The 25,627-nt window shown below is 39.4% G+C and overlaps 1 protein-coding gene across 10 annotated transcripts in view; it reads left to right on the top strand.

The window, feature by feature from the left end:
* Nucleotides 1–25,627, top strand: part of DOCK3 (dedicator of cytokinesis 3) — a 205,719-nt gene that overhangs the window by 110,961 nt on the left and 69,131 nt on the right. For all 10 annotated transcript variants that reach the window (XM_064156479.1, XM_064156478.1, XM_064156477.1 and 7 more), the window contains 7 exons: nucleotides 720–867; nucleotides 7,574–7,662; nucleotides 11,060–11,185; nucleotides 20,198–20,322; nucleotides 23,158–23,320; nucleotides 23,778–23,884; nucleotides 24,610–24,781. In XM_064156479.1, coding sequence (XP_064012549.1) covers nucleotides 720–867; nucleotides 7,574–7,662; nucleotides 11,060–11,185; nucleotides 20,198–20,322; nucleotides 23,158–23,320; nucleotides 23,778–23,884; nucleotides 24,610–24,781 — 930 coding nt within the window. The remainder of the gene's footprint in view (nucleotides 1–719; nucleotides 868–7,573; nucleotides 7,663–11,059; nucleotides 11,186–20,197; nucleotides 20,323–23,157; nucleotides 23,321–23,777; nucleotides 23,885–24,609; nucleotides 24,782–25,627) is intronic.

The raw sequence follows: 25,627 nt of genomic DNA, 5'->3' as shown, positions 1-25,627 counted from the left end.
GAGCTCTGGAGTTGAAACAGTGTAAGAGAAAAGAGTGACAAGTTGTGGTGAGTTGACATTGGATGCCAGGTGCCTGTCAAATTACACTATTATTTCTCTTCAGAAGGACAAGGTGGGCTAAAAAATAAGATTAAATAAAACCTCAACAGTTAAGATAAAGGGAACTCTATAAAGCAAAAGCCAAGTGTGGAAGCAAAGGAAAACAAAAGATTTATTCTTTTCTCATCTGCAGATGTCCAGCCCCTTTCCAGGGAGTAGGGCTTCAGTACACATAGCAGTTGCTCAGGACAAATGACGTCATAACAAATGTCCCTCTCTCCTCCTTTCTCTTATCTTTCATTGCTGAGCAGAGGTCATATGTTCTGTAAGCTCACTTTGGTTAGTTTGGGTCAGCTGTCCTAGCTATGTCACCTCCCAACATCTTGCACCTACTGGGTCAGGTGGGGGAAATGCAGAAGAGACAGCCTTGATGCTGTGGGAGCAGCCAAAACACAGGTGTGTTACCAGCACCATTCCAGCCACCAGTACAAAGCAAAGCGCTGTGAGGGCTGCTGTGGGGAAAATGAACTCCATCTCTGCCAGAGCCAGTACAGATGTACAGGAAAGACTGCAAGCTGTAGTTGAAGCTTACTGTCTCTGTGCATCCTCAGAGGGGGTAATAGAACAGCCAGAGTGGCTGCATGTGAATCTCTAATGTTTGAAATCTCTGTTGATTTTAGGTCGCATGTTGCTGAATGACTCAAAAAAAGGGCCCCCTCACTTACATTATCGTCGCCCCTATGGTTGTGCAGTGTTGAGCATCATGGATGTACTTCAGTCAATCTCAGAAATAAAAGAGGAGAAGGATTTTGTTCTCAAAGTTTACACGTGAGTATCTCCTACAAGGAAAAGAATTAGTATCTCATCATCCAGCATATAGAGTCATTAAATATCAAGGTGTTGTAAACTGAATTTGATGCTTTATCCTCTCCTCACAAAGTAAATGTGTGCAGTTGGCACTGGGTTTTATTCTTTTATTATTTTAGAAGCTCATAGAAACTAATGACATTTATCACAGGTGGTTCAGGCATGTGAAATGCTTCAGAAATTATTGGATACTGCCCTGATGTGCAGCAGTTTACTTATTTATGTGGTTTATTTAAAATCTGCCAAGTCCAAAACCAAAGAAATATGCTGTATTTCACCTGATAAAGGGAAAAGTGACTCAGGTCCCCATTTTCTGTTCCTTATCCAGCCTGGTGACCAGCCAAAGAAGTAGAAAACAACTGAAGTCAGTAGTGTGTGACCAAAAAGTTCTAAACAAGGCAATGTTTTTTTGAGCAAGAATCTATCTTCAGTTATTTGTGATTTTGATCTTCGCACTAACAAATTCTTATATGAAATATGGCCTCGCAGTCATCATAAAGAGACCATAGACCAAACTATCTGCAACTTCAGGGAATACTTGAATCTCTTCTCAGTGGCGAGATCTGCTCTGCAGATGGGCTGAGATACAGCTGGCATTTGTGGTCTGTAGCCTCTATTCCAAGTAATCAGACAATTTGGGGAGGTTATAGAACTCTATTATTCTTTGAGAAGTGCATTCAGCAGCAGAAAATGGGACATTCAAAGGAAACTATCAGTGAAAAACTGCCTTTTCACTCTTCACTGAAAGATTTCTGGAGAACTCTTCAAACATTAGAAATCTCTAAGTCCAAAGAAAAGTCTCTCCAAGTCAGCTCTTTGATTCTTCTATTGCCAACAGTTACGAAAACGGCAGCAAAAATGTCAAGTTGTTGGGAAGAAAATGGCCTTTCTTCTCTTTGTCAATAGAATCTGGATAATCTTGGCATTTTGTCACCACTGAGTTTGAATTCATCTCAAACCAGTGGGTTTTGGTTGTAAAGTTTGTTAATATTGCCCTTGTGGATATGGTGCTAATACACTGCAACTGCAACGTTGTGTACAGCAATGGAATATTCTGAATATCAGATTTCTCTTCTGATGTTCCTTTAATGCATCTCTAGCTTCTTAGTCACTGAAAAATAGGAGAGAAAACTCTTGTGAAATACTGGACTTCTCTCTTTGGTAGTAACAACGTCATGCAGCCAGCTGGTGCAAAGTCCTAGCACTATGATCAAAGCAATCACAGGACAGAGCGCTTTGCTTTTCTTCCTCTTAAACTGAGCTCTGTTAGGATGGAGTCCCTTCACACCACCCAATGTGCCAGCTGTATCTGCCTGAATGGTTAAGTAGGTTTATACCAGCTGTTCTTCATGTCTGCTTCCCCACAGCCTTTGTTTCCAGCATCCACATGTGGCTCTCACTGCCTTCCCAGAGAGGAAGCAGAGCCTGTAACAGAATTCAGCTTCGTAATCAGAGGCTTTTTATTGCTATCATGATTCACCTGAGTTGTTTTAAGCCTTGCACAACATTCTTTTATGGTACTGCTGTTTGGAGTGTATCCTTTGTAAACCTCCAACAAAGATCCTCTGAAGAGAAAATGGATGTATCTAAAGGGCACCAGCTTCTCCCTCTTGCAAATTTAATAGCTGTTGGTCTTCCATGACAGGAAATTCTCACAGGTTTATCTGCTTACATCTTCTCTTTGCACATTCGTTTGCTAACCTGCCTTTTCTTGCTTTGTAGACTCAAATTGAAATGACAGATTTGTCTTTTTTAGGTTTGAAGCTGTATATGAGCACTTACAAAAAAATGAATGGATTTTCTTACCTGCTGCTCTCATTTGGTTATTGTTAAAATGCTTCAGGCCAACCCAAAAACATCACAAAGATTAAGGAGGGAGGTGTATTTGTATTTTTAAAGCAGCAGTAAAAAAGCATTGCTTTTGTGTGCTAGCTGGCTGAAGAAAAATCTTAAAGCCGCCACAAATGAGGCAGTCAGCAGACAGCCAGAAAAGCCTTTTTGTGTGGAGAAGCCGGAAACAATCTAAGAGACTGAAAACCTAACAAAGGCTGAAACAAATACATGGTGTTTCAATGGAGATCTTCACTGGATCCACAGGAGAGAATGCTTATGGGAAGAAAAAAAGTAAATCAATTTACTTCCCCAGTCTTTCTCAGCTTGCAGTATTATTGTTAAAGGTTTATGTCTGAAAAGTACTTCTTTCTCGCAGTCTAGATTTTCCTGTTTGCTAATCCCACAGTCATGTCGTAATCTTACTAAGAGGATATACTACCACAGCTCTGGTTATAAGCTCATTATGTAAAAGCATGAAAGTTTACTTTTGTAATTCTTTTTGATAAATATCCATGTAAGATATTTTAAAAGTGAGAGGGGAAACTAAATTATCAATCCATTTTTTTCCCTGAGATCTTTTGATTTCATATTTTTATATGACTTCTTTAATGATACTTTTTGTTCAATTAATATTAGTCTTTGTGTCAATCTTCCCATTCCCCTAAACTCCTCACATACTTCTCTCTTATATTATCTTTCTTTGTGTCCTACTTTATCCTCAATCCTTTATTTTTCTTCTTCTCCAGTGCTAGCTCTTAGAATTCCTTCCTGTTAGTGTGGTTTATTGCCTGAATGCCTTTCCCTTTTGATACCCAGTTGTTGCTATTTGCCCAGCTGGACAAGAGCGTACATTGCATTTCTGGCCTCATCTGTTTGACATCAGGGGCTGATGTAGTATGGCAAACATTCCAAATGCTAAATGTACTGCAGAACCAGCCAACCTGAAAAGGTGATGGATGACTCAGGAGAAAATTCTTACTCAGAGAGAAATGTATTTTGGTAATATATTGGGTATTTGGGCAGGTGAAATGTTAATAAAATACATTGCAAGCAAACCTTGTTAGGCCAGAATTTCAAACTTGGGACACTATTCTGCTTTGTGTTCAGGAAATGTAAAGTGCAGCTTACATTGGTAGCTGGTACAAAGCTAGCTTTAAGCTATCTTTACAGCCCAGTGACTTGGGGATAACTTCGTTACAGGTTAATTTGTTAGACATAAGTCATTGGAAGCTGAAATCTCTTTTATTTTGTACTCCAGAGGCTGGTACAGCAACTGAAAATCTAAGGGGCTGGAAATTTTTGGTAGTCTCAGTTCTGAAGATAGAAGATGGTACAGAAATTTTCCTATAGGGTATCTCTCCTTACAGAGAATGTTACTTGCGATAGGATAAATGAGTTAGTGTCTCAGCAAGACAAGTAAACAAAGTGGAGGTAATTACTAATTTTTCCTGACTAATTTTTCTGGATGGTTACAGAACATTAACTCTAGTTGCTGAAAGAGGTTTTGTACTGCTTATTAATGACATTGCTCTGTTGTGTTTTGGATTTCAGAATGTTTTGGTGAGGGCAAATATAGCAAATTTGCCAGACTGTTCAGTTCCAGGAGGCGGCTCTGTGCTGACCTGTCTCAAGTTACCATGTGGATATCTGATCTCTCCTCTCAAAAAGGATATAGGAGGTGCAGAATTGAGCAACTAAGATCTGTAATAGTTTAGAGTAGCTTCATTATCAGAGGCACTGAGAACATGCGGAGTTTTAGTTCAAAGAGGAGAAAAGTGGTAGTGGGACAGAATACGATCAGAACTTGTATGGAACTAGGGATGAACAATGAAATTGGTAGGCTATGGCACTAAAAAGGGTGGAAGAAAGAACTTCTTTAGAAAGCAGGTAATGATCATCTGGGTTGTACTGCCATAGAATGCTTGAAGACAGACAGTATTAGTAGGTCCAAAGTTTATGAACAACAGGTCCATGAAGAAAGGAATAGGAACATACAGGAATGTACTTTCTAACAACCTAAATCCACTGCAGAGAAAGTCAAAATGTTGAAACTAAGGTTTAAGATGGGGTAATCCCGGTCTAACTGCCCCAGATAACCTAGGAATACAGCCTAATCAGCAGTTTAATTAAATGGATACTTTTGGATAGCACCCTAGGAGGCAGAAACTATTAATGTTTTTTCTCCCCCCACCCTTTTTTTTTTTTACTGTCTGTGCTATGTGTGTGATTTATTTGAAGTTGTCTCTGTTGCTTGGCTTTTATAGTAATCAACATTTAGAGGCAGTGTCAGTAAGTACACTGTAACAGGCTTTGTGGGTTATCTTGTTATTCTTGGCAGTATATGGGTTTGTAAGACTCTGAAGCTGTAGAAAATTACCAGCTACCACTTGTTCTGGATAGCCTTAATTCCTTTTGCCACACTGTTCTTCAGTTATGTAATGCAGCAGATAAAAAATCCCTGCTATCTTCACAGTAGCTGTTTTCTCTCTTACTCTGATTTTGCCAAGATGAGGTACTCCGGTGGGGGGGAGAACAAAACATGGGGAAAATGTTAATATGCTTGTGTGATGGTTTGGGTGTTCCCTGCCCCCCACACTTTAGAAATCACCCAGACTAGACTCAGCTGGCTCTGGAAATATGAGTGAAGCTTATTATTTACGGCTAGGCACAATATACAAGCAGATATTTACAGTATATACAGTTATAGACAGAAATAGACAAAAATAAAATGTAATACAGAAACACAGCTCCCCTCCCAGAAACCTGAGTCCCCAGGAGGGGCTCTCAACCACCCCTTCACCTTCCCCCTACCCCTCTTAACCCTACCCCAGTCCCAGGGAAGAATAGAGGTTCAGCCAGGGGGTTAGGAAGCAAAGTGGATTAGTCCAAAATGGAGGGTGAGGTTAGAGAGTGAGATCCAGCTCAGCCAGCAGCCCAAGTGAGAGTGGTTATCTCTGTTTTTATTTCTTGTTCCAGTACATCTCAGCAAGCCTATGAGGGAAGTAGACATCACCATGTTTTCCTTTTACAGCCTGTAATCTAGTTCTTCTCACCAAAACATTCTAGCCTGCTTCAAACTAGCACAGCTTGGGAGAAGTTTTACAAAGTGACTAACTTCTCCAAGTTTCTGTCTTACTGGGAGCTGAAAGCTTATAGTCTTTGTTTCAATTTTGTGTGTTGGATTTTTCACTTTCAAGAAATTTAATTTAATTGTTACATTCAGTTGCACTTCAGGATAAATAAGATGCACTAATGCTGCTGAGTTAAAAATTGCTGACTTCATGGGGAATCTTTAAGTCTTGCAGTTGTCATTTAAATAAAGCACAGCTGAATTCAAAAGGCAGTTAGACCTGACCAACATACTGGGGTTTTTTGTTGTCTTTTTTTTTGGTTGGTTTTCTGTTTGTTTGGTTTTGTTTTGGTTTGGTTTTTTTTGTTTGTTTTTTCATTCTTTAACCAGTAGCACTGTGGTGAAGGTTCAATTCTTGTTTTTCATTCAGCTGATTCTACTAGTAAAATTGTTGTTTTGGCTATGTAAAGTACTTCCTAGCATTTGTAGTGTGTCCATTTGATACATGGTAATGAGCTATAGCACTGATGGGACTTTTCTCCTGACATGGTTCCATTCAAGATTAGTGAGTTCAGTAGGTTGGTCATACAGCTTTATATGTATTAGTGCAAAAATAAAGTCGAGTGACTGTGATGTTCGGGTAAGTAAGAATCCTAAGTCAGGTTGATAGGGACCTCTCCAGTCCAACCTCCTCCTTAGAGCAAGGCCAGCAAGGAGGTCAGACCAGGCTGCTCACAGAAAGCCCAGTCATATTGTGATAACTTCCAGGACTGCATGGCCTCTCTGGACAACCTGCTCCAACCCTGCTTGGCAGTCCTCATAGAAAAGCTAATATCCAGTCTGAACCTTTCTTGCTTGTGTTTATGCCTCTTGCTTTGCGTCATCTCATTGTGCACTGCAGAAGAATCTGACTGGCTCTTTCAACTTAATAATTACTTGTTTTTGGAAGGGTGCTGTTAGTGTTTCCCTTTTGCCTTGTCTTCTCCAAACTGGAAAAGCTCAGGTCCCTAAGCCCCTCTTTTGACAGTGTATGCTTCCCCAGCATCCTGTAATGATGAGTCCAAAGGCAGTAACCCTTTTGAGTCCTTAAAGCTTTTCTGGCTGACTCACCTTGCCGGGCTCCACAACTGGACCACGTACTGAACATCCTCCTGCTGCAGCCCATGTTCTCCCACCAGCAGTTGTACCTCCTCTCCTTTGTGTTCAGGATGAGCCTTTGACTGCTAACCTAGCGGGAAGGATGGAGTTGTAGGAGCAGTTTTGTTGATAAGTGCTGCTATTAAGTGATGGTCTTGGTAAGAGGTGTATGTCCAGCAGGACTGAGTTGTATTGTCTGATGGAAGGCAATGCAGGCAGCTATCCTGCCTGAATATTCTTTGAACAAGGCTACACTAAATTGTTGTGTGTTACTATAACTGATACTAACCACTGACTTATTCCACTGGATGAAAATATAATCTGTTGACAAATAATTGTAATTTCTGTTCTAGGATTTTATTGTTGGTAATGTAACTGAAATATGACAGTACTTCAAAACAGTTTATTATAATTACATATAGATGGATGAACAATTGTGAAAAGTCCCTTCAGAAGATACCAGGAAATTTTTGTTTCCTTCCACTTTTATAAATAAAAGATAGGTGGAATTTCTCTCATACATCAGACCCCACAGCATTTTGTGTTCTCTCTACAGCAAAGTTCACTTTCTGCCCTATGGTGGTTCAGCAGAATCTTTTGACTTGAACTAGTGTTCTTCTATTTTAGGTGTAACAATGAAAACGAATGGTGCCAGATCCATGAAAATATTATTCGCAAGTCCAGCACCAAATACACAGCACCCAGTTCAAACTATGGTAAGTGCACATTTTTGGTCAACTACAGCTGAAGGTTTCCTCTAGGCAGCTGCAGAGAAGTTCAGTGAAATGTGAGATTATGCTTGTAGTGGCTAAAAGTTTAGCTGAAATTCATTCATGTTAAGTTTACAGGTAAAAGTCTGTATTGTGTCTGCCGATTTAACTAGCACTTTCAAATAAAGTCACTTGTTATCCTTTCTGGTCAGATACAGCTGGCAGCATTATTGATTCAGTATGCTGAATTTCTCATTGGTTTATCTGTGCTGTTCTCAAGAGAAGTCAGCAGTGGAAATCTAGTGTCCTGCTGTAGTGCTGCCTTAACTCTGCATCTCTGTTTGCTGGCTGTTAGTCACGGAAACAGTTTTCAGTTTGTGAAAACTGCCAGCCTATGGGAAGATACAACATGAGCAGGAATCAGCATTGGCACAACCCTTTAGGTTTGGGTTTTTTTTGGTGACTCTGACTTCAGTTACAGTGACCAGACATGACTGTGCAGGAAGTTCATTTAAATTGTATTCATCAGAATTTCCCTGAGTGAAACAGACTCCCTTGTCATCCTGCGCCACCTTGAAAATGCCACATGTAACACCCAGCTAAGACTTGCTTTCATGACCATGCTGTGCTTCCATGTCAAGAGAGGCAAAGCCAGAGGTTAAAGTTGTCTTAACATACTTGTCTGACCAGACAGTAATCAGTGTTTTCATACCCACATATTACAAAGAAGGGTCTGTGTCATAGTTTCAAAGCTAAATGTTTCATTAAATAGTTGAGGAGAATTAACTGTCTTAGTGGTGTTTTTGTCTCCTTTCAAATCCATTTTTCTTTTCCTAGGGAATGAGAGAAAAATACAGAAAGTAAATCTTGTCCTATCTTGTTAACATCACTTAATGATTTCTGTAGCTGGCTCATTTAGAGATGTCATTACTATTCCATTCCAACTGAATCAGGTGATAGGAAACAAGTCTGCTTTGTTACAGCTTGGTTTGCATTCATAGCGGAGTGCCTGATTCCATGGCGTAAAGATGGCCAAATACTGATGCTATGTTAATTTCAGGTGTTTGCATACTGAGATACTGCAGTGCAGTGTGCAGCTCACAATCCCACAAGATACCAAGCTTAACAACAGGAAAATTAAACACTTTTCAGATGTGGCATTTTATTGTATGCAACACTGATCTCCTTCCCCTTCCTGTTACAGTTTAAGGTCATCCACTGCTCATCATTAAAGTATTTTGGTGAATTGTTTCCCACTTTGCAGACTTGGACTGTTGACATGTGTTTCCAGAGCCAGCTGTCTGCCTAAAACAAGCATGAACTCTTTGCAGAGCAGTCTTTATCCTTGCCTTTGGCTTTTTAAAGTAATTATTTCAAACATTTCATTAAGATCTAGCACACCTTTGGAGCAAAATGTTGAAACATGCAGAAGTATTGACTTGCTGGGAGGCTCAGTGTTGCAGGCTGACGTGATTTAAGCACAACTGACACTGTTTGGACCTCTCAGAACTGTCTTTTACAGTGAGAAAACACTCAAATCAAAAGTGTTTGGGTTTTTGATTTATTCCCCACAAGCCCAAAGAAAAGCTGTCTTGCTTTTTCTCTCGTCACCTTCCCAGGTATTGTATAAAATTAGTCCTACAGATCTAGGCTGGGTAGGAAAAGAGGACTGGAGAAGTGTATTGCAAAACCATGGGGAGAGCAAGAAGCTAGGCAGAATTCTTTTGGGGTGGAATATGTGGCAGAGTAGCATGTAAGTAATGTGTGTAATATGCTGGAAAAGTGCATATTCTGTTAACCTCTAGTGACTGATTTTTGTAGATAATGGATTAATTTTGGTGTTGTTTGTTAAGTACTGGGGAAGATGAGTGCAGGGAAGTCTGAACTCTGGTCCTTTACAGTGGAATTTTTAAAACTGATTTTGATTTATTTCCATTTAATGACAAATCAGGATCTAAACCAAGCAGATATTTCTGTTAATGGCAAAAATATTCAAGACTGATTTCTAATGAACTTGGCTCCTGTGTTCTGTGTTCTGGTAAACCTGTAGCACACACACAGGTGTGCTCTCATAATGACATCAAAAAGGTTTGAATTTTGGCCATGGTTATCCAGCCTCTGTTTTCTGTGAAGTGCTTTGCAGCTCTATTCTGCTCACCTAGCAAGTCCATCTTTTGGCAACTTTTGAGTACATCCATGCTGATTGTCCAGCTGGATGACTGGCCTCTCTTTTCCTTCCTTTTGAGGTTTTATGCTCCTTTCTTTGATCCCAACTCCCAATACTCATGAAAATACAATCTCCATGTTACATAGATATGTACTTATTTGCCAAACAACAGGCTTGAAAGGAAGAGCAGAACAGTAGGTGAGAGGAGCATACCCCTAGTCATCCTAGAGGATTCATTCCCCTAGTCACTTAACAGAATGGCAACTAAATGTTCACAAAGCCCATGTATTAATTAAGATCAGGAAACAGCAAAACTTCAGAGGGTGCTCGTGCAAGAGATTGTGTACAAGGTGGTGTTTGTCATATAGATTGTTCCAGTGAGTGAACAGAGAGGAGAGAAAAAAATAATGACTGTCATTCATTTGAATGAGGTAAAGATTGTGGAAAATTACTGTGTGAAGGTAATTCATGTTGATATGTGAAGCTGATGATGAATGCTCAGCAGGTGAGACTAAGCTTGCATGCCTGAGCTTAATCCTGGCATTTTCCAGTATCATAATGCTTGACTTTGTGTCTTTACCAATATCTTATCCTCATTTTAGGAGTGTAGCTTGCTACAACTTGAAAGCAACTAGAGAAAGCAGTTAGAGTAACCATTTAATTGTTCCTAGTCAAGTACGGATCAGAGGGTCACATTGAAAGAGCTAGTTGCTGAAGTTAGCTTGACCATTTGGTACTTGTTAAACATTGAGGTAATGAAGGGTATTTCATTAAAATCAGCATTTCTCTGTGAGGTAAATAAGTGGACCAGATGTGCTTGGAGATTTTAGAGGTTTTTAAGGTATTAAGCAAGATTAAAGGCGCTTCAGACATGTTCTGCAGCACTGTGTGATGTGCTGTTTCAGGTGGAGGTGGCTTTGCCCCTGTGTGTGTTGTAACCTGTATGTGAGGAACAGAAACAGGGCTGATACTTCACTGTAACTTGTGACATCTCTCTGATATTAAGTGTTCTGATTTTTAAAAATTGTATTTTAATGTTATGCTCTTAACTGATCCCTTAAAGCAGTTTTGCTTCTTCAATTTCAATTTTAAATTACCCCAAAGGAGAAAAGAACTCGGTATTTATCTTTGGGTTAAATTAACTGTGGAGAAAAGCATTATTTTACCAGCATGCCTTGTCTATAAAGGCATCTAATTCGTAGGTCTGAAAAAATTAACTTCTTTGTTTTTTTCCAGGACTTATTATATCTCTTCAGCTTCTTCGTGGCGACATGGAGCAGATTCGAAGGGAAAACCCCATGATCTTTAACAGAGGTGTATCTGTTACCAGGAAGCTGGGTTTTCCTGATGTCATAATGCCAGGTAAACATGACAGCTGGTCAGATTTTTCTCATGCTCTTCTAGATAAGCACTCATCTCAGTGATGCTTTACTTGAAGAAGATTACTATTGAGGCAACTCTTCTATTATTAAATGCCAATTCTAGGTGCAGGGAGGCATGCTAGAACATTTTATTTGTTATGGTACTAGAAGATGTTAAAGTCACAGGTACAGAAGGTGATCAGGAAAGACTGCTTTGATACTGTCCCCACCTCCCTATTTAATTGGATGTCCTTCATGTACGGTAAGCATAGAGGTGTTTTTTAAATTGCATGGAGTTAGTTCTCGTCAATAATACAAAGCCTGGAAAAAGAGTTTCCACTTCACCACCTTCATGTTCAGAGTTACTGTGATCCTTTTGTTGTGGTTAAAAATACACGAGGCTGCAAATCTGGTCTGATTTTCCTGCTGGCTTTACAGAGCACGTAGTTCGTGCAACATCTGTCTTGGCTGAAACCAAGCTGTACTGCATTTGCTCCTTGCTTCTGAAGCAGCAGCTTGCTTTGGCACAAGTCAGAGTAGCCCCAGCATAGCCAAGAGTTCATCTAGGGAGGAAGCCAGAACGTAACCAGTCATGCAGTTGATAGATAGAAAACCTGGCATTGCAATGTCTTGATTTTTACAATATAGTGAGCTTACTACTTACATTGCACATACAGCATTTGAAAGGCTTCCTCACTGCTATGCATTCTAACCAGGACCAAGGATGACTGCAGACATGGCAAATTGTGTGAAAACATAGTAGGAAAATTACCAGATTTTATTACTTGATAGACTGCAGTGACACATCAATATCTAAAGTAGTTGTTGTAGCCTCATTATGGTGGCTCTTCAGGAAGCACAATAAGAATAGGAAGTAGGTAGGAAGAATTGCTAGAAACTACAGTAAAAATATTTAGTAGAGGCTGTGTTTTATTTACTAATTTGAAAGTAATAGTAATAGAGCAGCAGAGAATGTGCCAATAGAGCCAATTACAAGCTCCAGTTTTTAGTGATCTGCTAGCAGGTTTTGTCTTAACCCAAAGCAATCAGATAGAGAAAAGATTAAATATTGCTGCTGCAACTGCTGCAGGTTGATCTGCTGCAATTCAGATCACAGCCAGATGTGTCAGCTGGAGTAGCTAGATCACAGGTGGAAAAGTCAACATCAGAAATAATATTTGCATATCTCTATAAGTGAATCTCTTGCAAGGATTGCTTTCCTCCATTTCTATCTACAGAGCTGTCCCTCAGGTGGTTTAGACCACTGAATTTTAGCAAGCTTAAGGAGTACCTTTATAGTCTGTGTGTTCCCCTTAATTGTTCTTTTCATTTTCTCCAAGCTGGCATAGTGGCTGCCTTCCCTGCACTTTTGCTCTTTCGGGCAATGCTTTAGTCCAGGGCTTGAACACTCAGGTTAGCAGTTGTCAAGATATGCCCATACCCTAAACTTAAAAAATTCTCAGTTTATTGCAACTGATTTAAATTTCCAAACTTTCTCTGATGAAGAACTTCAGCAAAAATCCTGCCTCAATGCAAGAGATACCAGCCAAACCTGAAGTTGGTTATGATGATCTTTGAGATGTTCAGCACAAGAGACCTTGGATATTTAGTAAATTAACCCCAAATTCCACAGTGTATGTTCTCAGTACTCCCCTTGTGGCAGTTCTCAACTGTGTCTGCTGCCTTAATTGTCTTTGTCATACTACATTTTCCTTGCTTTGCTTTCAGAACTGTTCCTTTCTCATTAAAGATAGAATTTTATCTTTAAAAAAAGAGCATAGAAAGTTCATGACTTACACTTAGCAGCTTGATGTGGATTTTTCAAGGCAGTCTGATTTTTTTTTTATGAGTACCTTAATAAAATGCTGTTAAAAGTAAGCAAACAGCTCTAGCATTTCCAATTTATCTTCTTGGTCATAAGTTTTATCATTTTCTTTTTTTAGGAAATGCTTTAGATGTATGCAACTGTTAACATTCTGTAGCTGTGTCTTGTCACACAGTTTCTCTACCCCATTTTGTTTTCTAAAGAGTAGCATTTGTTTCTGTGTCAAGCCTTCTTTTTCTCTCAGCAACTGCAGTGGTATCTGGTTATCATTAACAAATAAGGTGAATCTGGTCTTCATGCGCCAATAGCTTGCATGGTTATGCAGAACAAGATCCATATTGTACAGTATAACCATGCTGGTCTTAAATTCTAAAGATAAAATGTTCATTTTCTACTGTGGTGTGGTCTGAGAAGAGCATCATAAAGGCTTCTGCTACCTTTTTTGTCCGAATTAGAAGGGATTCATTCAGTCAATCCAGCCTCCTGAAGAGATGTGGTAGGTTTTTGTCTATTTGCTGGTTTGTTTTTTTATTTACTAAATTGCTACTGAGTGTAAGAGTGTCCATCTCATGGTGACAATTTTACCTTGCCCCAGAGAGAAAGGCAACGAGACATGTGCTGCTTGCCTTTTGGGTTGCAGCTTTATTTGTGTACAGAACTTGCTGATCAGGAATCTGTTGCATAGGCATGGCGTTTGTCAGTTCCTCAAAGGACATCCCTTCCCTTCCCCATGTGCTGATAAGTATTCTGTCTTTTACTTTGATCCTCTGATGAAAAGTGCATGCTTCATCTTCTACTTGTGAGTGATGTTTATTTCTCTTTTTTCTCTTCCCTTGTCTTAATTTCCTGGCTCCTCTCCCTTTCCTCTCCCTTTATTCTCGCCCTTTTCTTACTGATGCAGAGATGAAGATAGTTGGGTGTAAGTTTCAGCTTTTCTTTGTAATGTCTGCTTACTGCTTGCTTTTTCCCATTTTCATATCTTTCATGGAATGTTGGGGATTGGTAAAACTAGCAAATCATGACATCCTAGGGAAACTTTGATAAGAGAGAGATGTAGACTTTGTCTTCTAAGTCTCTCTTGATACCACACTTTGAGATATATTTAGTAGCTCCAACAGATGAATCAGTAGCAAAGGTGAGAAACATCTCAGCATCTGTTCTGTCAGTGAGCACAAAGTCATGGCAAAAATACACAACGGAACAGACGTGGCAAAGTCCATCAGCTGTTCTCAGAATGTTCATGGCAAGAGAGTCATTCAGGCTGAGAGACATCATTATGTCATAATTGTCCCCAAAAAGCATTTACAAGGAGGATAAGAAGTATTGTTGTTATAAATAAACTTGGAAATGGAAAGTTGGAGGAGATAAAAAAATGTATTGAAACTCAAGTTCTTAGTATGAAAGGAAGCATTCAGGGAAATAATTTTAAAAGAGAGTTGTATAAATTCTTCTGTGTACGCAGAAGTCAAACAATGGACAACAAATAATCCAGTAAGTATTGTCTTTTCCTTCTCCTTGAAACAATGGAGTGTTCTGTTCACCAAAAGCTGCAGGAGTAGAGTTAAACCTGCTAATATTCTCTCTATAGAAGGGGGGAAAAAAAGGTAATTTGTCATACAGATGGTAGATAAGAGTTCTCTTTCCTCTTGCTGTTCTAATACTATCCACAGTGCTGTTAACAGTTGCGAGATATAACTATTTCAATCCTGTAGACCATATATAAATCATACAGATTGAATGGCTAAATCATATATAAATCATACAGATTGAATGGCTAAATCATATATAAATCATACAGATTGAAAAATCAGTGACTGACCAGAGAAGGGACAGAGAGGTGAGTTGCTGAAGTGGACCTAAGGTGAGCCCTAGTGACTGTTTGACCATACCAGGCTTCTCAGTTTTAGCAGGCAGTAGTAACAGAATGGGCAAAAGCAGCAAAGGTGGTGTCAGGTTGGTTAGAGCAAGAGAAAATCAGCTGTGTGGGGCCTGGCACTCTGTGGAGACATGACTGAGAATGTCTGTAACAGCCACTTGAAAAGAAGGTCAGAGAGCATTTGAGACCCTTTCCCCATAGGACACTTTGTTATTTTTTCCTATGGTCTTTTTTCTTTAAAAAAATAATGAGATGGTCACAAAGCTGCTTGTGGGCCTTGTTCTCTTAACTTTGTGTTGAAATCACTGCATTTGAGGAGCACATTTTTTATGTGAAGCAAATTGGAAGTTACTGGCACCCTGCTCTTGTGCAGGTGGCTGCAAAGCAGAGAAATGTTGTCCATCAAGGGAATGTCTGTTTTAAGATGGTGCTGTTTGCCATGAGGAGGAGTAGTCAGAGCTACAACAAATACAGTAAAGCACATGATGATACTATCCATGAATATAAGTGTTACACATTCTAGGCTTTGTCTCAAAGGTTTTAGTTACTTGTTGGGCTGAGCCTCTGAATCAGACCCTTAGTGGTTTGAACTGCTCTAGGTTCACAGAAGTCAGTGGGGTGCTGCTGGTTAATGTAGTTGTGGAGATGCTCTGTTATAAAGAATTCATAAATCTATGGGTTTGGGTTTTTTTCCTTCATAATCCAGTGTGGAAGGACACTCTTTGAGTGTTCACCATCTTGCCCATTGATGCTCTGGGGATTATTGAAACTGTTCTGTAAAATGCCAGTATTTTCCAAAACGTGCTGAACTCAGTGATGTCAGAAACTCAGGTAGACACAGTATTATGTCAGTCTTGGACCCCAAGTAAACAGGACCATCTCAGCAATTTAACAAGCTAATTTTCATAGACAGATTGGGGCTTATGTCTTTGGCTTCTTCTATTGTAAAAGACCAAATTGTCAGTTTTGGGGGAAAGGAAAAGAAAAGAAAACCCAAACCCAACTGCACAAGACAATGTAGATCATCTGCATCGATGCAGTTATTTTCCTAAGTTAACCTGAAACCAGACCTGTGCACCCCAGATGCTGGGACATACTGCTTTTCCCTAGCTTATGGGAACATCACAGAATCACAGAGCTGTCAGGGGCTGCAAGGGGCCTCAAGAATCATCTAGCTCCAACCCCCCTGCCATGGGCAGGGACACTTCACACTAGGTCATGTTGCTCAGAGCCGCACCCAGCCTGGCCTTAAAAACATCCAGGGATGGGGCTTCCGCTACCTCCCTGGGCAACCTGGTCCAGGTCTCACCACCCTCATGGTGAAGAACTTTTTCTTAACATCTAATCTAAATCTACCCTCCTCTAGCTTGGGTTTGCTCCCCCCAGTCCTATCACTACCCTACACCCTAAACAGTCCCTCACCAGCTTACTTGTAGTCCTCATTCAGATACTGGAAGGCCACAGTGTGGTCTGCTCCTGTTGTGTACTGTACAGTTCAGCAAGTCACAGAACACTGACCTCTTAGAAAACAAATTTCCTAGAATCCAGCTGTCAGAGACTTACTTGCCTCTTTCTCCTGTAAGAAATTTAGTGAGTTAAGTCACCTTTATGTGACACAATGTTCACCTGTATGAAATAGGGATTATTGCTGTCCTCAGTGTATAAATCTTATAGGAGGCCTTAATAAATGTTAGATTAAATGTAAGTAGTTTCTGTAAATTGTTACTACATTCCAGTATTCTAATGAAAACCACAGATCTTACCAAGATAAATCTCCCACTTAATCTAATGATTACTGCCCATTGGACTACTTAATGTTGTTAAGTCTTAAAAATGAGAAATAAGTATTAGGAAGTGTGCCAGTATGTTCCTTTGCATTGTAAACACAGAATTGACATATGGCTCATATAGCCTTTTCCACCACTCCTTTTTTTCCTGTTACCATTAAAAATAATCCAGGTGATAATGAGAAAAGGTTAATTTTAATATAAGCACATCCTTCCCTGAGCTCCAATTTATGATTTATAATTTAAACAGTTGTACATTTGACTTTGCAAATAGGATAAAAGAAGTGAAACAAAACCTCTATGGAGATGATGAGAAGGTAAAGGAAGAGATGTATTAACACATCAGAAAATAAGTGTTTTCACCATTTTATTATGGTGAAAAGTACTGTGTTTGAAGACATTTCATAAAGAATTTGGAGCTGCATTTGTTAGAACTGCACGTAAGCTATGTTATAAAGCAGTTTATGTTTGGTTTTGAATGGAAAGCAGTTGCAGAGAGATGAGCACTAAAACAAATGCCATTCTGAAGACTCTTAGTAGGTTTTCAGATCATCCTTGACAGCCATCCAAAACAGAGACCTCAGCTTAAAATGTCATCTGCAGGTTTTAGTCTGTAAATACTTCTGGCCCACTGGCCTTCTGGCCCTCTTCTATTGCTGCACTAATGATAGAAGGGCACAGATAACCCAGTTTTATAATCTGCACTGCCCTATTTGTGAAGATGCAAGGCCTAAGTGATCCCAGGTGATGCAGCATGCTGGTTTTTGCTCATTCCAGAGCCAGCACCGTTTGTACAGTAGTTACCATGCTCAGGCATTAGTTTTCTGGTTTGTAAATAACTTCTTTATCTCTTTTTCTTCTTATAATGGAATTAAATGTAGGAGAAGCTCTATCTGCCAAGAATTTTGACTTGATATGTAGCTGTCATTATGTGCTAGAGCTGGCAAGGATCAGTGCTTGATCCTACTGATAACACTTTTTGTTTAGTCACATGCAAGCTGTGCTCTGCTCTCTGCTCCTGCACTTCTGTGGTGGTCTGTAGAGCATTTTCTTTAGCCTGGCAGTTTGCATACGTGGAACAATTTTTTTTTTTACTAACTGCTCTGTGTTCAAGCCTTTGCTCTAGTTTCTGTACAGCCTGTAAGTGTACATGAGCTCAAACCCCTGAAAATCAGTAGCGGCTAGAGGAAAAACAACTTCAAGGACTCAGCAAGAGATGCAGTTGGCTAATATGTTGGGACAAGGAGGTACTTCTTTGTAGTAAGGTTGTTCTCACTGAAACAGGGTTTTGAGTTTGTAGTTTAAAATCCAGATTTTCAAGAGAGGACTCCATACCTCATAGCTGTATGGGGTTTTTTTTTGTTTTGATGGATACTTCTACTTTACTGTTTTTACTGTATGAAACCTTTTCTATTATCTTAAGATTCAGTAGACAGTATTTTTACAAGAGGAGGTGCACCACTATGCTTCACTAAAATACTTTCTCCCTTCTTTTTTTCTTCATTTTGATGCAAATCCACTGGATTTTAGATTCCTCCAACCCCTACCCCAAAGGCATTTTTTTTAATTAGTGCAGTAATATCCCTCCTGTTAAGCTTAATGGAAGATATGATGCTATATATAACTAAAAGCTGCCTTTAATTTAGGCTGGAAGATGATTTGCAATCTGACATTGGACTTTGTGTAGCCAGAAAAGAGGTCATAAAATAGGAAGCTCCAAAATGCTAATTATAGATCAAGAATTGCAGCATAGAATTCGAAACTTTTTTCCTCATTGTGCAAAGTTCTAAATAGAAAGGACAGAGTTGGCTAAGGAGAATAATTTTCAAAACAAAAGTCCCAACTGAAATTATCTTTTATGAAGAGCTTTGTATTTCTTGGTATTCCTGTAGCAAATGTGTAGGTAGCTTAGCTTCATTTGGAACAGCAAAATAATTTTCTCTGTTGTTGTGGACCATGGAGTGTTGCGTTTGACTATTCTTTGGTGAGAAAAAAGAGATCAAATATTTGAGTCTTTTGCCAGCCTCTTGCTGTCATCGCTTTCCTGTTAATGAACCACAGCATTTTCAGACCACTGACTGTGAGGTGTTTCAAGCAGTCAGCTCTGTGTGAATCCACAGTGAGAGTGAGATGATGGAAAAAGGAGGACGTTTTGCATACAGATTTCCATTCACCGAGAGCTCGTAGCAGAAAGCACTGAATGTCAGCTACAGAGCTCTATTTTTCATGCTTTAAAAGTTGTCTTATCTCCAGAAATAAAAATGAAAGTAAAGCAGGAGTGAAAGCTTCTATTGTTTGTCCCTACAGTACATTAAGGGACAAATTCTGTGGGGTTATAGCCTTCCAGAAGAATTGGAAGTGCTTCTTTGACAGATGCAAAAAGATATCCGTCACTGCCTGAAAGCAAATGCTGCCTCTTTCATTGTGCTTCTGGTTAATAAACAGATTTAACTGCATCAGCTTCTCTGAGTACTGGGGTGGAAGAAATCAGACATTCAAGGACCCTCTGCTTTGCTAGAGAACCATTCCATTACTTCATTATTTAATCTCTCGAGGCTCCTTAACAAAATACTTGGTGTTGAAAGGGTTTAAATTTTTGGTATTGTTATATATCATCCTTTAGTACCTTTGCTTTGCAGCAGGTAAATAAAAAGAAATGGTAAGTGAGCCATCACAAAACAGGCTAAGTGAATTGTACAGGTTAGCAGGTGCTACCTGCTATCCTTCTAGTACCTGCATTAGAATGGATGGCATTAGCTGGGAAAGCAGGTTCCCAAATCTGTCTTTAAATAAAAATAAAAGGTGAGCTAGAATCTGTCAAATTTAGGACAACGTGATGCTGAGATAGAGGCTGGCATTTGTATTTCTGAATATAATCATTTGCTCTGTAAGCTCTTGAAAGTGAGGCAGTGAGAAACTGGCATGATTCCATGCTGCCCTCTCTCTTATATTCATGCATATGGATAGCAGAGGCTGGCCAGGAATCTAGCACAGACACAAAATATAATTCCTTCTTAATCCGTCTGAGCTGCACTGCAACCAGATTTCCAGAGAGGCTGCTTTTATGTTGTTGTCACAATAAAAGGAAATCCTGAAAATACAGGAAATAGTTGAAGAGCTACCTGGGTATAATTTTCTGTTGACCATCACAAAAATACTTATTCTACTTAAAATATATTGGCAGTGGGAAGCCTGATGTCAGTGATGTTTTGTCAGGGATAGACTGGTACTTTGGCTAGACAAAGTAATAGTAGGGTTTTTTTGTCCCCTTCCCTGCTAACAATAAAAACCAGAATCAATTCTGAGTTCACAATTAATAAAGGCATTACTAACAATGGTCTGATTTTATGCACTGATATTAAAACGTTCATCCTTATTAACAATTAACTTGCTGCTTGGAATGATTTGGGCATCAGCCATAGACTTGCAGAACACAGAAGCCGGTTTGCAGAATGGAAGTGCGCTGCGCACAGGTACCGAGTCTTCCGCATCCGCTTTAACTGTGTGGCTCCTCTTTTGCTGTAGGTGACATACGCAATGACTTATACCTGACATTAGAAAAGGGAGATTTTGAAAGAGGTGGGAAGAGTGTGCAGAAGAACATTGAAGTGACCATGTACGTGCTCTATGCAGATGGAGAGATCTTGAAGGTAAGTGCTTTTTTTTTCTAGGAGGGAACTGGTTTCATCCAAACCCCAGAATATTTCATTTATAGATGAAGCAGCTGTATCTGCTGGACCAGGACTTTCATTTCAGTTGCTCAGCGTAGCCCACAGAATGTACTGAATACATGAGAAGCCTAATAACTTTTTGATATAAATGTTAAGACATCTGTTGGGTAGGGCCTGATGCAGTGTTTGTTTTTTGTGGGCTCCCTGTCCCTTGAATGATCACTTGCATGATATGAGGTTGCTTTCACACGTAAGTGTAGCTATTTTATTTCTTCTGTTTCTTTTCCCTAATTATGACATTAATAGCTTTCTCTAGGTGATACAGTAAAGAAGCTAATAAAAAACTCCATTTCTAGCTTAAAATAGCACAAGCAGAACACTGAAAGTTCAGTCACTGACCCTGTAGCACTGCTGTTCATTGGTGAGATGTCCTCTGCTGTCCTGACCCATGGCCTTTCCAAAGCTGAGACTGCCAAATGAAGAGTCTGCTTAGTTACACAGTAATTGCCACCAATCTTTCTTCTTAGTTCACAGATTTTATTCTAACATTTTCCTGACCAGCAGCATGATCCAAATCTGAATTATGCCTTTGTGGAGGCTGTAGCAGAGCCATACACAGAGTTAATGATAATATTCTGTCTCAAATCCCTATTGTTGTTGAGTAGATCTTGATCAAGAAGAGATCCTGTTGAAAGCAGTGGCATTATTCCCGGAATACAGTGCTGTTCAAAGTGAAAATGAGTATTTCCTTTTCCAAATGGTCTTACTCAGTGTCTTTCAGTACAGTCCAAAAAATAAATAACCTTGATGCATTTCTCACTTGTTCTCCTTTCTGCTCCTGTAGCAGGGCTATCTTGTTAATTGCATACCTTAAATGATAAAATTATAACCTGGTGCTTTTCTAGTTTTAGCTTCCTTTACTATCCTCTGCCCTCCAACTCACCTCCATATGTAGGTCCCAAGGCAACTAGATGAATTGAGAAAAGTTTCATGTTTGCATTTTGCAGATTGTAATTCAGAATTAAAGATTAAAGGATGATCTCTCCTCAGGCTATACATTCTCATATAAATCCTTAGAAACTAAGTTAATAAGCAGAAGGAAAAAAATCATCTATTAATTTATTTAAAGTTGATAGCACAATACAGAAAAGACTGACCATTTGTCTGATAAGGCAGGTAATTTTTTGAGGCATCAGGAAAAAAGTTCACATTAAAAGGTAGATTCTTTCTGTACTTTTATAGAAGAAAAGCAAATACTATTTTACTTTGTCCTAGGAACCTAATGCAGGGAGAGGTTTGAGAATTGCTGTGTTGAAGCCAAACAAGTTACTCTTACTACAAAATGTGACTTGGATATTGCAGACATTCTGGCTTTCAGTGCTCTCACTCCAACCTGTTAATATCTGCAACAGTTGATTATTCTTGCTGCATTAAAACAATCTCCTTTATGCTAAGGTTATAGCACAAATCATGTGGTTGTTAAAACTCACTTGAGAGGCCTGAGTTTTGTGGGTGTTTACTGTAGCAGCTCAGTTTGGACTGGAGCTTTTGCTATGAATCTCTGTCCAGGGAGGCTATTTTTGCATTGAATCCCAAACTCTAGAGAACTTTTCATTCTTTTTGGGCTCCTTCACAAATTATTATCTATCTCAAAACCAGAAAATTACCCAAGGCCAAACTAGCTGGCTCTGATTCATGGAAAATACTGGACAAGATAGTGCCTTGATTAAAGATGGAAAACTCTAATCAACCTTCTAAGTTTGTTTTGGGTTAGAATTTAGAGATGCCTTGGGGAAGTGCTGGTAGTTCTTGTCACAATACTATTCCACATAGGGTGTTTTTACATCAGGACTTACACTGTGTGTGTCCTGGCCCTGCCTGGCTTCTGCTTCTTCCTGCACTCCTTGTTCTTAGAGATGCTTAACACGAAGAAACCCTAAAGCTGATGATTTTTTTCCTGCATGATTTTAGAAGATGTCACATCTTTTGAATCACTTTGTAAGTGCTGGATCTGGAACATGAGTTAGTGCTTATATTACAAAATGTGCTTCCTGCTCTATGTCTTGATTACAAAGGAACTTTTACTGTCCTTATTTCAGGACTTCAACATTTCTGCTAACTTCTTTGCTCATGTTCTGGCTGAGGTTTTGTGTATTTCCTAAAAAACAACAACTCATATTTTTTTTCACTTGTATTTTGAGAATACATAGATAGGTCAAAAGTCTCTGAGCTTTTTATATTTAAAATCAGAAGTCCTGTTATGTTTTTAAGTGATGACTATTCAGTAGAAATTCTTTGCTTTTACCACTAATGAAGTAACTCAATCAGTATTTCATGGGGTAGTCAGTGAGGCTGGATGGTTATAGTTTCAAAAGACCCACATTTTTTAAAGCTTGAAAAGCTCAAGATAATGAAGCAGAAATCTTAATGGCATTTTGAGAAAAGTTAATGCTACAAGTGATGATCCTGTTGGGTTACTTGGGGGACATTTTTTGACTCAATCTTTATATGTTTGGACTTCAGTGTTTATTGTATATGTTGTGTACTTGATAGGAAATTTAGCTTAAATAATAACCTAAGATGCTGGAATTAATCCAGGATCTTAGGTCTCATAGCTCATGCTTTGACCCAAAGCAGAGTATAAAGATCTCTTTAAAAAAAATCAGATTTCATTGTGCCTGAGTTCTGCTTCTGACTCTTCCTTTATGTCTGCAAAAAGAGATGAGTTATATAAAGGTTATCACCATGTAATAAAATGACTCATCTATAGTGATGTGATGTCTTCTCATCTGAAATTGGTTTCTTTTGTTCTAGGACTGCATCAGCCTAGGCTCAGGAGAGCCAAGCAGGAGTGCATACCACTCTTTTGTCCTTTACCACAATAACAGCCCTCGGTGGGGGGAAATCATCAAGTTGCCCATCCCTATAGACAGGTTTCGTGGGTCTCACCTTCGGTTTGAGTTCAGACATTGCTCCAGTGAGTACAAAGTATAACCAAGAGAAATGCAGAAAAGCTCTGAGGTCTTTCCATTGTCAAGTTTGTACTTGGGTGAGGCTGTTGGTGCATGGAAAGCAGGAAAGGAGTGCCAACCTAAAATGTAGTGAAAACACACTGCTCCTTAGCTGGTTACATCATTTATTAAACAGCACATTAAGAACGTGGTGAACACAGGGTAAAACATTTTGCTGCTGTTCTTTGGCTGTGTTTTCCTGTGGTGTTCTCTTTATATAATTTCTATTATGTATTTCAGTGTTTGTTTTGAGGCTCATGGATTGTTTTCATAGAATTAGACTTGGTATATTTTGTGTTCTTTCTTCTGTAACTTGATCACTTTTTGTTAGGCACAGGGAGAGGTTAGTGAATAACCTTGTGAAATATATGGATGGATAGAACATGCACAAACCTGATTCCTTATTTCTTCCTCTTGCTACAGCTAAAGACAAGGGAGAAAAGAAGCTCTTTGGTTTTGCTTTCACTCCACTGATGAGAGATGATGGCACTACCTTGTCAGATGACATCCATGAGCTTTATGTTTATAAGGTAACAATTCTTCTCTTTAGGCTTCTCATCTACTTAGCTCTACTTCAATTTAAATAAGTAACCATCATTACGTTATCTTTTTTGCTCCTCATTGGAAGTCTCTGAGGAGCAGAATAATAGTAGTTTCAAAATTTCATAAAGTCCAACTGATGTGACTGGGTATGGATACAGCTTTCTACTCGAGGTACAGCCTACCTTTCTCCTTCAGATAGTGATGATGTAGCTTCTGTTAATCCTATCCATTTTGAATTCAAGCGTAGTAGTGTTGTTGAGCACTGACCAGTCTTACCAGCCTATAGCATTGCTCTAATCATTTGTACAGTGAAATGATGCTGTGCTTCAGATGTGTCACGTTTCATTGCTACATCCTGGCCAACCCTGGAGCAGAAGGATTGGAGATTTGTTCAGGGTTTTTTTCTTCCTGCTGTTTTACCTATGTTTATTTCTTCAGTATGATTTTCAGACAGCAGCACTAAGTTGTACAGTTGGAAGATGGTGATAAGTTCTAAAGAGTCTTTGTTTAGGAGACTGTGTTTTCTAGAGCTGTGTCTCTTTTTGTGTCAGTACAGGCCTCAAAGGTGATAAGCACAGCTTTCTCTTAGAAGTGTTCTTGTGCACCCAAAAGATCAATCAATCAAAATACTGTTAGGCCATTGCTGTCAGGGTGTGAGTGTGTGGAAGGAGACAGATGAGGTGCACCTCCATTTCTTGCCCTGTTCCTGCAGTGTGATGAGAACAGCACGTTCAACAATCACGCGCTGTACCTGGGGCTGCCTTGCTGCAAAGAGGACTACAACGGCTGCCCCAACATCCCTTCCAGCCTCATTTTCCAGCGCAGCACCAAAGAGACCTTTTCAGTCTCCACACAGCTTTCCTCTACCAAACTGACCCAGAATGGTAAGTAGCTAATCTTTCAAAATTGCCTGAAGCAAGAGGGATTATGAAAAAGAAAGATAAAATGGGTACACTTGAGCTCTGCTCATTGGACTCAAGTACTCCCTTCTTTCTTACAATTGCATTACATGTATGCTTGTTTTATTGTGCTTTTATAAATGCTGTTGAAATGAGCATGTTATGAAGGGAAATTAATGCAAGGTGATATTTTTCCAAAATTAATATTGTTTATTAATTTTGATATTCAGAACTCTCACCACCCCCACCCCAGACCACTAATTTTAGTGGAAACATTACACAGAGGAATAACTAGATCTAGAAATAACTAGCAAAAATAATAACATTAATTGAACTGGAAGAGAAGGTTTCTGCAGTCAATATACCACTTGCCCACTAGATGGATTCAAGGAGCTTCTTTCTGCTTATGCCAGAAGGCAGTGGTGAATTAAAAGAGACTTTAAGTATTTACTCACAAAATGATCTCCCAAATCATGAGACTAGCTATAGCTTCAGGCAGTACCCAAATGCTTTCAGGGAATTCTGTTACTGTGACTGTCTTGTCAGCTGCTGAGACTTCTGATTCTTCCCAGACTTCAGAGAGTGATGGGGAAGAAGACAGACAATGTCTGAACTTGTCCTGGCTTCTCTGGATGATCTTTGTATCTCCAGGACTTCCTATCTTGGCAGGAGACTTTCAGGTGTAGGCAGAATGTCATGCAATGTGCAGTTTTAGCATGATGTCATGCTGCAATTGTGTGGAGGCATTTAGAGCCTGTTCCTGGTAAACTCGAGGCAGTGAAGTTTCCAGGCAGATGAGGATGCAGTAAGACAGTAAGGCAGTACACTGCC

The sequence above is a fragment of the Pogoniulus pusillus genome, chromosome 16 (assembly GCF_015220805.1).
Source record: "Pogoniulus pusillus isolate bPogPus1 chromosome 16, bPogPus1.pri, whole genome shotgun sequence".
NCBI classification, from domain to species: domain Eukaryota; kingdom Metazoa; phylum Chordata; class Aves; order Piciformes; family Lybiidae; genus Pogoniulus; species Pogoniulus pusillus.
The sequence above is the reverse complement of the archived record's forward strand: the minus strand, read 5'-3'. Positions and strand labels throughout refer to the sequence as shown.